Source organism: Lutra lutra, chromosome 16 (genome assembly GCF_902655055.1).
Source record: "Lutra lutra chromosome 16, mLutLut1.2, whole genome shotgun sequence".
In the NCBI taxonomy this organism is placed as follows: Eukaryota; Metazoa; Chordata; class Mammalia; order Carnivora; family Mustelidae; genus Lutra; species Lutra lutra.
In genome coordinates, this window is record NC_062293.1 from 42,964,556 (window position 1) to 42,979,626 (window position 15,071).

The 15,071-nt window shown below is 54.4% G+C and overlaps 1 protein-coding gene across 4 annotated transcripts in view; it reads right to left on the bottom strand.

Annotated features, from left to right (window-relative positions):
- Positions 1 to 612: 612 nt before the first annotated feature.
- SEZ6 (seizure related 6 homolog) overlaps positions 613 to 15,071 on the bottom strand; it is a 44,541-nt gene continuing 30,082 nt past the window's right edge. The window contains exons 4-17 of one of the 4 annotated variants that reach the window (XM_047709046.1): positions 13,747 to 13,942; positions 9,553 to 9,738; positions 6,464 to 6,632; positions 6,164 to 6,330; positions 5,385 to 5,579; positions 4,986 to 5,124; positions 4,677 to 4,873; positions 3,880 to 4,074; positions 3,286 to 3,477; positions 2,974 to 3,171; positions 2,420 to 2,458; positions 2,050 to 2,167; positions 1,863 to 1,965; positions 613 to 1,683 (exon numbers count right to left, since the gene is read on the bottom strand). In XM_047709046.1, the coding sequence (XP_047565002.1) occupies positions 1,654 to 1,683; positions 1,863 to 1,965; positions 2,050 to 2,167; positions 2,420 to 2,458; positions 2,974 to 3,171; positions 3,286 to 3,477; positions 3,880 to 4,074; positions 4,677 to 4,873; positions 4,986 to 5,124; positions 5,385 to 5,579; positions 6,164 to 6,330; positions 6,464 to 6,632; positions 9,553 to 9,738; positions 13,747 to 13,942 (2,124 nt within the window). In that variant the 3' untranslated portion in view covers positions 613 to 1,653. Of the gene's footprint in view, positions 1,700 to 1,862; positions 1,966 to 2,049; positions 2,168 to 2,419; positions 2,459 to 2,973; positions 3,172 to 3,285; positions 3,478 to 3,879; positions 4,075 to 4,676; positions 4,874 to 4,985; positions 5,125 to 5,384; positions 5,580 to 6,163; positions 6,331 to 6,463; positions 6,633 to 9,552; positions 9,739 to 13,746; positions 13,943 to 15,071 lie in introns of all 4 variants that reach the window. The other 3 variants (XM_047709045.1, XM_047709048.1, XM_047709047.1) reach the window with 3 other exon arrangements.

Sequence of the window (15,071 nt, forward strand, 5' to 3'; positions counted from 1 at the left end):
ATTAGGGCTGCAAGTGACCAAACATGGCAAGCTTAAGCAGGTCCTTTCCAGCCAACTTCTTTCTGGAGCCCATGGAGAGGGCTTTTGCTAAAATAGGAGCCCGGTCCCTACCCTAAGCTGCATTGCCTCTCCTCCTGATAGTCTGGATATTCCCAGAGGCCAGGACGGACTAGAGCCTCACGTTTAGGGGTTCAGACTCTGATTTTTATTCCAATTTCCTAACCCTTGCTAGCTGGGGACGAAGGGGAAGGAGAGAGGCGTTAGGCTTCCTGGGCCTTGTCAACAATACAGTGGTATTGAGGAGGGGTTTGGGAGTGTGTTGGCCTGTAGTACTGAACCTAGCAAAGAGAAAGAAAGGAAGCATTGGGGTAGATGAGCAGTTGGGTTCCTGGGCTTCCACACCCCTGTGGGCCAGCCACTGGGGTCTCTTACTTCACCTGCCGTCTGTTGCACTGACCTTGTTGGGACAGTGGTCCCTGAAGTATCTGCATGTAACTTGTTTTGGATGAAATGTGGGAGTGATCAGTTTGTGGGTCCAGCATGCCTTCTGAAGTCCACATCGCACTTATTTCCCACCTCCCTTCCCTCCAAGAAAGCACCATCTACCTGGCCATTACTTTTTTTTTTTTTTCCAAAACACTGTTTTAATAAGGAAACAACAGAAATAGAAGATTGTTCTCTGGCTGGAGCCCAGACCCCCCATATAATACATTACATGTACAAAGTGGCCTGTAGCCAACTCCTGGGTCTCTCTCTGGGTCTCTAACCCCCTGTTCCATGCCAAATTCCTGGGCCCTTGGACCTCAGCTCATCTCCAGAATATGCCTGCCCACTCCCCTTATCCTAAAACCCAGTGGCCAGGAAGGGAGACTGGTGAGTGGCTGGGGTTGGGGGAGGGACTAATAGGAAAGAAAATGTTTGTAAAGCCAGATCGACATCAGGGGAAGGTCTCCCTCTCACTGGCATGTAGGGCTGCCTGGGCAGCAGTGGGGTGTCCTGCTTTGGTGTGGAGCATGAGTGCCTAGGGAAGCCCAACCTGAGCTTGGGGTGGGGTCCCTAAACCCCTTAGGGTCCCTTAGAATTATTGCCTCCAGGAAGCAGAACTGTCCATTCCTAGGGCCTTAGAGAAGGACTAGAGACCTCCCCGAGGGGCTGATGTCAGCGTGCCAGGACTCCCCAGAGGTCACTGTTGACAGCAGCTTTGGCCACTGGTGATGGCCCCATGAGGAGCACCCTGGAGCAGTTTCCACCACCATCAAGTTCACCCTGCTGCAGGGTGCCACATGCCAGGCTGGATGGTGGTCAACCTGGAGAGAGGTGCTCTTCCTCTGCTTGTGAATTCCAGGCTAGAGGTCCAGGCCATGAAGAAGGGTCAGGAGAATGCTGGTTCTTGATGCGTGTACTCCAGCTCTGCTCTGCCCAGAGGAAGATGCCGCCTGACTTGAACCCAAGCAAGGGCCCTGTGTGGGCAGCGGTACCAAGAAAATAGGCCCTGGTGGGCATTGCAGGTGGGGAAGGGCACAGCTTCTTGAGGGACTGGTGAAATCTCTTCCCAGATGGTATGTACAGGAAGTGTAGGGACAGCAGGAAGCTGGAAACTCTGCTGCTGGGCTGTGATGCTGGGCTGAGCTGGCCTCTCCAAGCTGCCCCCACCTAGATGGAGACTTCATATTCTTTCGTCTCCTGCAAAGTAAAGAGACTGCTGGGAGTTGGAAACTTGTATAAAGTTTGCCAGCCCATAATCCACTTCCCAAGGAAAAGGGGAAGAGTGAGAGGGCTTGGAGGGATCCTCAGGGGTACCCACCCAAGAGAGCATAGAATTAGGGCCTGGATAGGGTGCAAAGAATGGCATGGGTACTTACTCCAATCTCGTAAGTTGGATTGTCAAATGCTGACTCCACAGTAATGCGGTCATAGGGACGGGGTCGTGTCCGGGGCAGCCGCAGGGGGCTTTTCCCTTGGAGCCTGTGGGACGGAGATGCCTGTGAGTAAAAAATGCTGGGCAGAAGTGAGTTGGGTACGAAGGGCAGGAAGGGAAACCAGACTCACCTAGAGAAGTAGAGGTACACACCTCCCACCAAGAGCGCCATCACCACCAGGGGCAAGAAAATGGCAGCTGCAATGTGGGCGGCATCCAGGGAGCTGGAGGGAGCAGATGCCTTGGCAACTGAAAACACAGTGGGTGGGATTGGGGCAGAAGTTCCTGTGACCCAGAGCCCATATCTGTCCTCACCTCTGGCCAGGAGAATCCAGGGACCAGCTCCCTGTAGCTAGCTGGGGGCAGGGAAGGAAAATTTTGCTTTGCTGGTCCCAGACCTCTCTCTTTCTCTGCCCTCCCTTCTGGGGGAACCCATGGCCTGGGAGCTGTGAGAGCCAGGGCAGAGAGACTATTTCCCTGACCCTCAAGGCGGGGGCTCACCATCCAGGCTGCGGCCGCTGTAGAACCCATCCAGAGAGGCTGGAACAAGAGGGGAGGGCCAAGGGCAGAGGTAAGACCAATGGGCCAAACCACTAAGGTAGGGAGTAGACTGATCATGGCAAGGATTTGTCCAAGGAGAGCCCACACTAGCATTTGTCTTGTTGTCACCAGGTCAGAAGGATCTGGCAGGGACTGGGGAGACTAAGGGTAACATGAAGGGGGCTGTGGACAGGTCGTTCAACACTTGGCATCTTTGCTAAATTCTCTGCTAGAGCAGCCCTGTGGGACGGGCAGGAGTTTCGGCTTTTTTCTCTTTTTTAAAGATTTTTTTTTTTTTTTAAATTTGAGAGAGAGAGCATGAGCAGGAGGAGCGGGGGGAAAGGGAGAGGGAATTGTAAGCAGACCTCACGCTGACCTCGGAGCCCGACGCAGGGCCTCATCCCACAGGCCTAAGATCACAACCCGTGTGAAAACCAAGAGTCAGACACTCAACCGACTGTGCCACCCAGGTGCCCCAGGGCAGACAGGAGTTCTGAGGGTGGCAGAACACTCACCAGCCCTACAGATGGGTGGGGGGTCACTCCAATGGGAAGGGTGCCCGGGCACACACTTGATGCTGGCCTGGCCCTTCAACACGTAGCCAGGGGCACATGAGAAGTGGACAGTAGCCCCTGCTGGGTGAAGCCGCTTCTCAGGACTGTGGGCACCGTTCTCAGGGGCGCTGAGGCCGTGGCATGGCTTGAGCTGTTCCACTGCAAAGCAGGCAGAGTCCAGTGAGGGTGCCAGGTCCCGAGCCCCCAGAGGTGGCATCTTTTGATCTTTTGTCTCCTACGAAATGATTCCCCTCTTCCCCATTCGACACTTACGGAGACACTTGGGGGCCCGGTCGCTCCACTTGGGGTTGCTGGCCTGACGGTCGTGGCACGTGAGGATGGGACTACCGGTCAGTACAAAACCCTGGTCACAGATATACTGCACGGTGGCCCCCACAGGAAATTTGGGGCTAGATACGAGGCGTCGGCTGTGCTCCACATCCCCAGGGTCATGGCAGGAAGTCACTATAGGGAGAGGGTCATGGGGGAAAGCAGCCCAGGTAGAACTCAACAAAGGCCAGTCCACCCTGGCTTTGCTCCAGGTCAGCCCATTATCTTCTTGTCACATGGCGCTGCTGCCTATTTCTCTGTCCCTGCCATTTGGCTGGGGTGCCTCCCTCCTTAGTCCCCTTCCTACCCACTAGAGTCAACAAATGCTAGCTATCTACCAGGAAGGAAATATTTGAAAGGCTTGGTGGATAACCCTTTGAAAAGGTATCATCCCATTTCACGGGGTAGGCAACAGAGGCTACAAGAGGTGGAGGAAATTCAAGGGCACTACTGGTAACAGCCAAAGTCAGGTTCACGATCAAGGAGAGAGGCTAGTGTCTTGCACTGAGGAGGGGACCGTTGGGAGCAGGTACTCACCTCTCTGACAGGAGGGCAGGTCCTCGCTCCAGGTTAGGTCCCACTGGCACATAAGGACACTAGATCCTACCACCTGGTAGCCAGGGTAGCACTGGTAAGTGACGACCGTGCCATGTACCAGCTCAGGCTGAGATGGACTCTTCCAGCCATTGGGGATCTCTGGTAGCTCTGGACATGTGTCATTGCGGGGCACCTCTGGGGGACACAGAGGAAGCAAGATATAGGCCCTCAGTAAGCACTGAAATAACTGTGATTACTTTCCTAATTGCAAGGGCACCCTACTTCCAGCAGGTTCGGCCTGGGCCTCGCCTGGCCTGGATAGGCATAGCAATGCATTCCTTCCTGCTCAGGGGCCCCTCCTGACCTGTCCCCGACATCATTCGGCTTCTGAGCTTCCTAGGTTATCATTTGGCTTTGGCTTTACTTTAAAAAGCACATTGGCCAGTTCCCCAGTCCTGAGATGGGGGCTGGGGAGGGTGGGGAAATTGTCACTTCTGTTCAAGATGGTCAGAAGGTAGAAACAAACCCCTTTCCTTAGTTTGTCATGTTTGTGACAAAGGTCTTCCTGCTGTCTACCCAAATCTCTTCAGCGGAAGGCTCCCTATCACGGGGCCCCAAGGGACGATGGAGAATTAGACTAGCTTCCTTCAGGGGCTGGGATGCCTGGAGCTTTTCCCAGCTTTCCCTTGTCGGATAAGAGAACCAAGGCTCATTGCCTCGGTCTCTCCAACTTGCGGTTTAGGATCCGTATTCGGGCCTCCCCTCTCCCCTGACTCCCCCAAGGACAACAAGCTCACCAAAGAAGTGGATGACAAAGCCCTGTTGGTAGCCTAGCACCGAGGCCCCGGGGTCTGACTGGAACTGTATGGTGACGTCGGCCATGGAGGTAAAGAGCTTGAAGTGGCCACGGGGCCCCGAGTACTGGCCCAGGACCCGGGCCGTCAGGTCGTCCCCGTCATAGAAGGTAAGCACGTCACCAGGGCCTATGCGCAGCCTGTGGAGGAGGACTGTCAGGGAGGGTCGGCCTGGGGACTCCAGGTTGGGCTAGGGCCACAGATGGCCCCAGAGCCCAGGAGCTGGCTCGGCCTCACCCAGCGGGCACTCACACTCGGACGTCCAGCAGGACGCGCTTGTCCTCCTCCACGTGCACGCCCCAGATGCAGTCTTGCCCGCGGCTGTAAGGCTCCGGCCAGTTGGGGGAGAGCACCACACCAGCTGAGTCTGTGATCTCCCCACTGCATACAGCTAGAAGGCAGGGGAGGCCCCAGAGGTGTGTCCCCTCCACATTCCACCCCCCACCCGCCCCCTGTGCTATGTTCTCGGGCTGCCACCTGCCCACAAGAGTGCTGACCCATGGCCAGGAGCCCCCACCTCCTCCTTGTGTCCGGGCGAGCTTGAATCTCATGTGTCACAGGGCCCCTATGGCCCCAGGCTCTGCCATTGGCTCTGGTCCCCCACCTTGCTTCCTGCCCCCAGGGCAGGCCCATCCACAGGTACCTACTGACCTCGGCAGGCTGGCTCTGTCTCATTCCACTGTGGGTCGTGGGGGTCAATGCACTCGATGATGATGGAGCCCTGCTCCAGGGTGTAGCCAGGGTCACAGCTGAACTCCACGGTGGTGCCCACAGGGTAAGAGGGGGCGCTGCTGCTGAAGTTGCCGTATTTGACAAAGGGTTCATAGCAGTGGCCCTGCTGGAAGGCTGCAAACCACGGACCGGCCCAGCTTAGCCTCAGCCGGGCCAAATGGGGGGTGGGGGAGCAGGTGTCTTTCTGCCTCCCACCCCAAGGTCTTTATCTTCCCGACCACAGTCCTAGGCTTGCAGCAGAGGAAGGATGCCCAGAGCACCATACCCTATCATGTGCAGGAGACAGGCTTGATCACTGTTGTATTCCTAGCACCTAGTTTTGTGCTCCAGACACACGAGGCACTCAATAAATGGTTTTTAAATTAATGAATGCATGCATTCAGGAGCGGTTCTAGAATATCTCTTGCAGCAATTTTCCTTCTTGATGGGTTAGGGCCTTTTTTGCTCTTCAAACTCTAAAGGATTCATTCTCTCGGACTAGAGGGCCTGGGTCCAGGCGAGGGTCTCCTGCAAGAATGGGGTGGGAATCCCCAAGGACTCGGGGAGGGGCACCTAAGTGCTAGGTGAGCAGGTGCTGAGTTGGAAGGAATGATGATAGAATGGAGGCAGGGGGGAGGGTGTGAGAGGAGAGGACCTAGGAGCCCTAGGAGAGGCCTAGTCTCCAGCCCTTCAGCCCTGCGGGCCCCCTGCAGGCTCACCCTCATAGCGCAGGGCCATGCCAGCAGCTGCCCCACTGCTGTCAGTGCTGAGCTCCACGAAGAAGTGCCGGCCGGAACTGAGCAGTCCCTCGATGGGCAGGTACTCTACTTCGTAGGAGTCATACACTGGAGGGGCCTCCACGTTGTCTCCATTGCGGATGATGAGTCTGGGTCAGGAGAGCAGGAGGGGCACGGCTGGTCCCACTGTCCAGGCTGGGGTGTGGCCCGGGCTTCTGTTCTGTCCCCACAGCAGGAATGCTGGCCGGCCTGGTGCTCCCAACCCCCCACGGCTCCCCTCACCTGTCGTCATCCTCCGCCAGGGAAACCTTCTCAAAGTGTAAGTGCAGCCGCTGGCCTTCTGGGGCCTCAAGTAGCCAGTGGCAGGTGAGATTGTTGCTGTAGTTGCCCGGGAATCCCGGGGAGACAATACGGCCAGTGGTGGCATTGCGGGTCACTCCACCGCAGGCGGCTGTGAGACAGGGCCAGGACTGTGGGCTGGATTCTGGATGGCCTACCAGGCCTGCCAGCCCACCCCGGCTCTTGTGCACTCTGCACCTTCGTGGTCCTGGAGGTCCATTCTTGGCCTCCATGACCCTGCAGCCCGAGACAGCCCAGTTTCCAGAATCCTAACCTTCCACACCTCTGGGACACCTTCCCTGACTCCCTCCAGGCAGCCCTTTAAAGGCCCTCACACTGGGGCTCCAACCTTCTTGGTATATCTGCCTCTTCTATCTCATGCCACTTTCCTGCAACTAATTATTGCTTTGATATGTCCCTTCATTAGGACCCTCTCAGGCAGGGGCGAGGTCTTTTCAGGCCAGGAAGAGTTGGTATTCAGTGTCTGTTGAATAAAATGAGTGAATGGGGGTAAAAAAGAGGGCAGGACCCGTTCTGGCCTGACAAACATCTGGTATCCCTACCATCTACCTCCAGATCTTGTGCCCTCAGTGGACACTGCTGGCCAAGACCTGGCCTTACCTACTTCTTTTCTTTTCTTTCTTTCTCTTTTTTTTTTTTTAAAGATTTTATTTATTTATTTGACAGAGAGAGACCACAAGTAGGCAGAGAGGCAGGCAGAGAGGGCGGGGAAAGCAGGCTCCCTGCTGAGCAGAGAGCCCCATGTGGGGCTCAATCCCAGGACCCCGAGATCATGACCTGAGCTGAAAGCAGAGGCTTAACCCACTGAGCCACCCAGGCGACTCTGGCCTTACCTACTTTCTGAGATAGCCTCACTATCACCATTGTTTCTGGGCTGACCCCTCTGGCCTGGGACTGTCCTTTTTCAAGGGGAAGCTGAGTAGCCCACCCAGCCCCATCACCGAAGACTTCTGGGTTACGTGGCCACAAGTAATTGAGTGGGGCCAGAGAAGGGGTTTCAAAGGCAAGAGGAATCCAGGAAGCATTTTCCTCGCCTGGGCACTCAGCTCTGGACCCTGCCTGCTCTGAGACGAGCCTGTCCCGGCCAAGACACAACACCCTTGTCTCTAGATATTTAAGATGGCAGAATATTTTAACTTAATAAAGTTCTTGGGGAGGGGCTCGTGGTGAGTTTCTTCTCCACTTCTCTGCAGAGAGGGCAAGACCCATCTTTCTGCCTGGGCTCAGAACAGAACTGCCCCGCAAATGTGATCATGCCCATCTTCACTTGAATTTGTCTGTGGTTCCCTGTTACCCCCAGGTCATCCAAGCTCAAGGTGGCCTTTAAGCCCTTTACGAAGCTGGCCTTCTCCTGACTCGGCTTCAGCCCCATCCCACATGCACTCTTCAGGCACACCTTGTCATGTCCTCACTCTAGCATGCTTTGTGCTTTCCACACCTTTGCATATTCTGTCCCAAGAATCCACTCCACTTTCCTGAGCTAACATTCTTGTCCTTCCATGCTTTCTCCCTGGGAAGCTTTCTTTGTCTTCTTCTTCATTTTGGAGCAGCTCTCCCTCCCTTGGATCCCGACCATGCCCTGAATTCACCCCATCACAGTACGGTTTGCACAGAATCTGCTGCATGCTGGTTTCCCCACTGGCCAGAGAGCTGCCGGAGAGGAGAGACCACATCTGGCTTATTCACCTCTGCTTTTCCTGGCACCCAGGAAGAGTGTATAAAATGACATAAAGGAGGCGCCTGGGTGGCTCAGTGGGTGAAAGCCTCTGCCTTCAGCTCTGGTCATGATCACAGGGTCCTGGGATCAAGCCCCACATCGGGTTCTCTGCTCGGCAGGGAGCCTGCTTCTTCCTCTCTCTCTCTGCCTGCCTCTCTGCCTACTTGTGGTCTCTGTCAAATAAATAAATAAAATCTTTAAAAAAATAAAATGACATAAGTTTCAAGAACCTGAGCTATTAAAAAAGAAAGAGAAGAGAAAAGATGTCCAAGCTGCCTTTTACACTGCTGATTAAACGCTCCATCTTCCTTCTGCCAAGAAGCTCCTCTCCCTTGGCAACAACCTCAGAGTTCTTCATTTTCCAGGCCCAGAACCTGGGAGAAAGTCTCCTTTCACTTGTCCTGCTTTGCTTGACAGTGTCTCTGGGACCTCTTCCCTCCTCTCTATTCCCAAAGTCACTGTCAAATTCAGAGGCTCTTGCCTGCCTGGCCTCCTGGCCTCTGGATACCACCCAGCTGGCTCTCCTGCGGAATTGTTCTGAGCTCCTCCCTGGCTGTTTTCTGAGTCCCCAAACATTGCCTCACCTTGTTGCCTCTGTGCTAAGTGCCTGTACTCTTGTCTATTCACACAATTAATATGTGTCATTTGTGTAATATGTGTCCATTAAAATGTCAAACCTTCAGGGGTACCTGGGGGCCCTAGTCGGTTAAGTGTCTGCCTTTGGGTCAGGTCATGATCCCAGGGTCCTGAGACTGAGCCCCATATCAGGCCTCCCTGCTCAGTGGGAAGCCTGCTTCTCCCACTCCCTCTGCCTGCCGCTCCCCCTGCCTGTGCTTGCTCTTGCTCTCTCTCTCTCTGTCAAATAAATAAATCTTAAAAAAAAAAAAGTCAAGCTTTCAATGTCAATTCCCCCAAGATGCCTCCCAAATACCCATCCAAGAACCATTGCTTCCTCCCTGCCCACGTCATTGGTGTTTTTTTACGACTCTTCATTGGTGTTTTTTACTGCCTGCTTTGGAAATTGGTGATCCATGTGCTTCCTTCTTCCTCCATTTCCCAGAATTGTGGACCCTTTGAGGGCATGGTTTCCATTTAATTTAGCTCTGTATACCCGTAGTGCCTGGATATAGGAAGTGCTCAATACAGGGTTTGGATAAATGCTACGGAGATATGTGACCATTTTCTGGCTTCCTTACAGAGAGCAAATGAAGGTTCCAGACAGCAATGTAGAGCAGGGATAAGCACCACCCCCCTTACTCCTCTGTTTAGCCCTGAGTCCCCTGGAGCCACTTACCAATGCAGACAGGCTCCTGGAAATCCCAGAAGGGCTGGGTGGCATTGAGACAGGTGAGAAGCCTGGCACCCTTCAGCTGGTAGCCAGTGGCACAGCGGAAGCGGGCGCTACCTCCTGGGTGGAGGCTGGTGACGGTCACGGCTCCGTAAGCAGGATGCCGGGGAAAGTGGCAGCTCAGGAGGTAGGCTGCAGAGAGAAATTGGGGGACATTGTGTGTGTGTGTATGTGTTTGCCAGGGGGCTGAGTCATAGCCAGGGCAAAAGGGGTCTGCCACAGCCTGCCTGGAGGTGTCACTCGGGACTGGAAGAAGCATCGGGAATTCCAGGAAAGACTCTGCTCCCTACCCCAGAAGGGACCAGAGATATTTCCAGCATCCTGGGCTGGTGAGTGGAGCAAGCGCAGAGCTGGAAGTTAGGAGGCTTGAGTCCTGGTCCAAGCTTCCTGATGCTTTTGGCCAGTTTTTCAGCCTTTCTGTGTCCCAGTTTCCCACTTGTTAAATGAGGTTCAAAATGCCAGGCTACCTACAGGGTTATTAAGAGAATAAAGGGGATAGGATTTTAGTCAGCTTTGGTGTCCCTGGAATCCAGCTGAGAGCACATCTTTAAGAAAGGTTTATTAAATGACTTATAGATGGGAAAGCACTTGAAACAGTAAGTCTATCCTCATGTAAAGTATTGATACTATTTTTCCTGTAGGGGATGTATATGAATTACAGCTAGAACGACTGAAGTCAGACAGTAAAAGCTTTCCCAGTGTTCACTGGCAAGGACTGTGGACTTCTTTTAAAAACAGGATGGGGCAAGGGTGGGGAGGCAGGGCACGCCTTCTTGAAAGTTGGGGGAAGGACAAGTTGCCTGGGAAAGCTTGGTAACTTTTGGAATTGTCATACCAACTATGACCGAATGGTGGCAGCAAATCCTACAAGACAACCTGGCAAGTCGCAGCCCGGTGCCAAGCCGCAGCCCGGTGCCAAGCCAGGGCGATAGCTAAAAATGAGGGTTAGGGCTTGTGTCCCAGAGGGGGAAAGAAGGCTAGAGGAGGTCAAGGAGAGAGGCCGAGTGAAGGCTTGGGCTACAGAGTCTGAAAACCCGTGGGGGTAGTAAGAGGGATAGGGATTGTCTAGACTGAGGATCTTGGGGTGGAGGGGTCCACCTTTACTGATGTCACTAGGTGGATAGAAAGAGAGGTCCAGGCAGGTCTAGAGGTCCTCAACTAGCCTCCGTGTGGTTTGTGTGAATAGACAAAGGGGCCGCCTCTGGGCAGAACAGGATCCAGAAATGAGTTCCATGATTTTTACCCATCCTGGCTCTATAGTCACTGGGCTTATGAAAAGGGAGAGGATGATTCTTACTCTTCCCTCTCTCATAGCCAATGAGTGGTTCTTTGTGATTGACAGGGATGAAAGGGTAACGTTTAGGGAGTGGGTTCTGGGGTCTGACTGCCTGGGTTTAAAGAACACAAGCTCCCTTACTTGCTGTGCTACCTTGGGCAAGTTACCTAACTTCTCTGTGCCTCCATTTCCCTATTTACCCCCCGCCCCCATTTCCAGTACTGCATCCAGAGTTGTTACATGAGAGGTTAACTGAGAGGACATATGCATAATTCCTGGCACAGAACAAATACCAAATGTCCCAGCCTGCTGTTATTGTTCGGAATCTCAATTAACAAAAGCACCTCACATCTGCAGGCACCTTCCAGCTTCTAAAATGCCTTCACACTTCTACAGTATGCTTGGGAGGAAGGAAGGCAAAGTATGGATTATTAACACATTTCCCAATAAGGAAAACTGAGGTTCAGAGAGACTGGGGGACTTGCCCTGATCACATAGCCAGTAAGTGGTGGAGAAGGCATTTGAAGCTCCTGGCTCTAGAGCTTTCCATCTCCCCTCTCCCACCTGCTTCCCCTGGTGAAGTAAAAACCAGGGTTCAGGAGTCAGAGGAACCCATGAGAGATAGACAAGATTGCCCTGGGTGGTTGGTGAGGGTGATCCTTCACAGTGACCTGAGGAGAGACCCCTGGCCAGAATAGGATGGGGGAAAAGAGTGTGGGGCACCCCCAACCAAAATGTGGGGGGGGGGGTGACACCCAGACAGGTCTAGGTCATGAGTCAGATGTCCTTATATCTTCCCTGTGGGTCCTTATCGCAACTCTGGAAAGAGCGGTCCCCCATTTCACAGATTAGGAAACTGGGCTGGGAAGAGGTGAGAGCAGGAGGTTGGGGGCAGATGAGGAAGCCCCCAGACTCCATAGTGGCCACTTCCCAGGAGGAGCTTCCTCCTGTTGCCATGACTACCGTTCCCAGGGAGCCTGGATGACGGCAATCTGTTGAGCTATTTTCTCCCGGAGTCTGTTTCTGGGGCCAAGTCCAGTGCCAGGAATGCTCAGGAGGGAGGAGGGGATGCCTGGCAGGGCCCTCTGCTTCCTCACCCTGCCTGGGGCTGTGGGAGGGGAGTCGGAGCCTGGTTCTACAGATGAAGCCCTTGTGGGGGCCCTTCCTTGTGATCTCCAACATTATCTTAGATAGCTCCGGCAGTGCTGTGGGTACTAGTCCCCTCGCCCCCTCTTCTGGCACCCTCTTTCTCCAGCCCAGGGAGACACGCGTGTGAGCACATGCTCCTCCTGTTCCCATCTCTGGGATCAGGGCTAATTACAGCCTATAATTAGGGGAATTACGCTCATTAAGGAAAGAGCTGATCATTGACAAAAACTGGGCCGAGGAGGGAGGGCTTCTGGGAGCTGAGCAGAAGGCAGGACTGGGCCAACTCTCCCAGCCCCTCCTTGGGGTCTGTACCCCTTGCCGGGCCTCCAGCTCACTGTCTTTCAGCCACCTTTGTCTGGCCCAACAGAGAGAAGGTCCAGGGTTTCGTGCAAAGGAATTTGCGGCAAGAGAGAAGGTTACCGTGCTGTGAAATTATGCCCGCTGCTGGGGAGGATTGATGAGCCATTAGGGAGGCTGGCCGGGCCGCCTAGATCCTCACCCTTGTCTCAGCTGGCCCCCTGCCTCTGCCAAGCCCTGCTGGCCAGCCCTGAAGCCACCACCAGACTGCTCTCCCAGTTTGGGTGGAGAGGCTAGCGAGGGGTGAGTGCTTCTTAGGTGGGTTCTAAGCATTTCCCTCTCCAGTGCCCCGTCCTCCTCCCCCTCGGGGTTGTGGACCCAGCAGGGCTGCAGGGCAATGCCATAATCGCTCACACCAATTATTTCCCCATTAGCACTCCCCAGTCTGAACTGGTTACCCTGTCAAGAAGACTTTGCCTGGGGGAAGGGGGTTCAGGAGAGATGCTGATGGGAGAGGGGCAGAGGCGAGCCCCTTTTCCTCCCCTTCCCATCCTGCCAGTTCTTTAACCCTTGTTTCTGGTTCCTTCATGGAACACTCTAAGTTCACGGAACGGGCTAAGTGCTAAGCATTTCCCATGAACCCTTTTGTTTAATCCTCCTTGTGACTTTATGGAATAGACATATTGGTCACATGTACAGCAGAGGAAAGGAAGGGTTAGAGAGGTCAAATGACCTGTCCAAGGTCAACAGCCAATGGGAAGAGGATTTAGACACAAATCTGCCCATCTCTTGAGTCTGTGATTTTTCCCATTATATCTGGCCACTCCCCTATTTCCAGAGGTTTTCTGAGCTGACTGGGGCATGAGCCAGGTCTAGGGTGGATGAGATGGTTCAGGAAAGCCACGTTGCTTGCTAAGGACCTCCAGAAGGTCACTATCAAGCCCCTTTGACCTTGACCCCCTTGCATTTGGGAGATAGGCCTTCTATTGTTATTGCCTATTTCAGTGTCTGCCTCTTCTAGAGATTCTGAACTCCTTGAGGTCAAGGAATGCCTCAAGGCCCTCAAAGATCCTTGACATTGTCATTGTCCAGCACAGCCTGGCAAAGAGCAAAGAGCGTTTACTGAAGAGTTTACTGAATGAATAAGTGAGTGAATGAGTAAGTGGAAATGGGCCCCCTGGGACTACCGGGTTCTGTGTCAGGCCCCCTTCACAATCAGATCTCTACAAGGTAGTAGGTGGCAGAGGGAAGGTTCTGGAAGTGTCAGGTGTGCAATAATCACCTTTAGTTGTACAGAGCGTCACGGGGCACCTGCGCCTGTCCCACTGACTCCCCCCACCCATACCTATAATGGCACTAGAGTTCCCCAGGAGGACACCCAGTCTGGGCTGGTTCTTCCCCCAGCTGCCCAGGCCTACCTTGGTAGTGGAAATGGAAGGTGCCAGGCCCAGCAGGTGGTGGGAGGCTCTGGAACCTCAGTGCTGCTTGGTGGGTGGGGCTACGGATGACTTGGCCCCTCAATAGGAAAGACTGGTTGGCCAGGGGCAGTGGGTCAGGCCCCCCCAGGCCCTCCACAGTCACCGTCTCCCCCTCTCGGAGGCTGATGTTCTGGACCTGTCATGGGATAGACAGTACAAAGGGAGCAGTCAGCCTTCTTCCTGCTGACTGAGCCCTGCTGCCCACAGACTCCCAGGGGCCCCAGACACAGCCAGTCTTCAGCGCCGCTTGGCCACTGGAGCCCCTAGGCCCTGAGCTGGGCACTTGAGTGCAGGAGGGGCTCAATTCACCTTCCCAGTAACCCTGGGAGAGGGGATCTGAAGTTCATGTCCAAGGTCACACAGGGATGATTAGCAGAACTGGAATTTGTAAGCTTGTCTTTCTGTCTCCAAAACTTTTCAGTGACACCAGGACACCAGCTGCTTCCTGTCCCTTCACTTCTCAGGGCTCAGTTTTCCCATCTGCAAAGTGGGGACGGAGTAGGTATGTTGAACTAGAGGGTGTCCAAGGGCCTGACCAGCCCTGTGAGGTCTTTTAAGCATCAGACCCATGTACCCACTTTCCCTGGATGCCCCCTGTTGGATGTCTCACAGGCACCCCACCCCCAGCCTGCCTCACACTGAGCTACCCTCTTCCTTCTCCCCTCCACCCCCCTGCCCTGTTCCCCTCCACCAGCAGTTTCCCTCTCCATCCATCCCATGTCCAACATCTTGCCTCCTCCCTTATTCCCCACAGCCAATCAGTCATTCCCTCTTGCCTCCTCCCTTATTCCCCACAGCCAATCAGTCATTCCCTCCGATCTATTGGACCCAGATCTTTTTATTACTCTTCATCCCTCCTGCCACTCCCAGCTCCTGGCTACTATGGTTCACTTGGAGCCCGCAGCAGCCTTCTGGCCAGCCTCCCTGCCTCCAGGGCTTCACCACTCCTCCCTCCTCATCAGTACTTTCGGAACTGCCGCCCAAGAATAGCCCCAACCTGTGGCCAGCCATCAGAACAGAGTGCTTCCTTGATGAAATCTTTTGGTGGCGCTCCACAAAGCCCCCACTACGTGGCCCTCAAGGCCCTGCCCAGCTTGGCTTTGGCTGACCTGACTGCTCAGCCAGCCTCCGTGCACACACTGCAGCCTCCCCTCCCTTCCACTCCGCTGGGTATTTGCGTATGCAGGGAACACCCTCTCCTCCTGCCCTCCAGGTGAAGCTGGTCATTCTTTCCCATCTCAGGACCCCCACCCTCTGCCTACCAA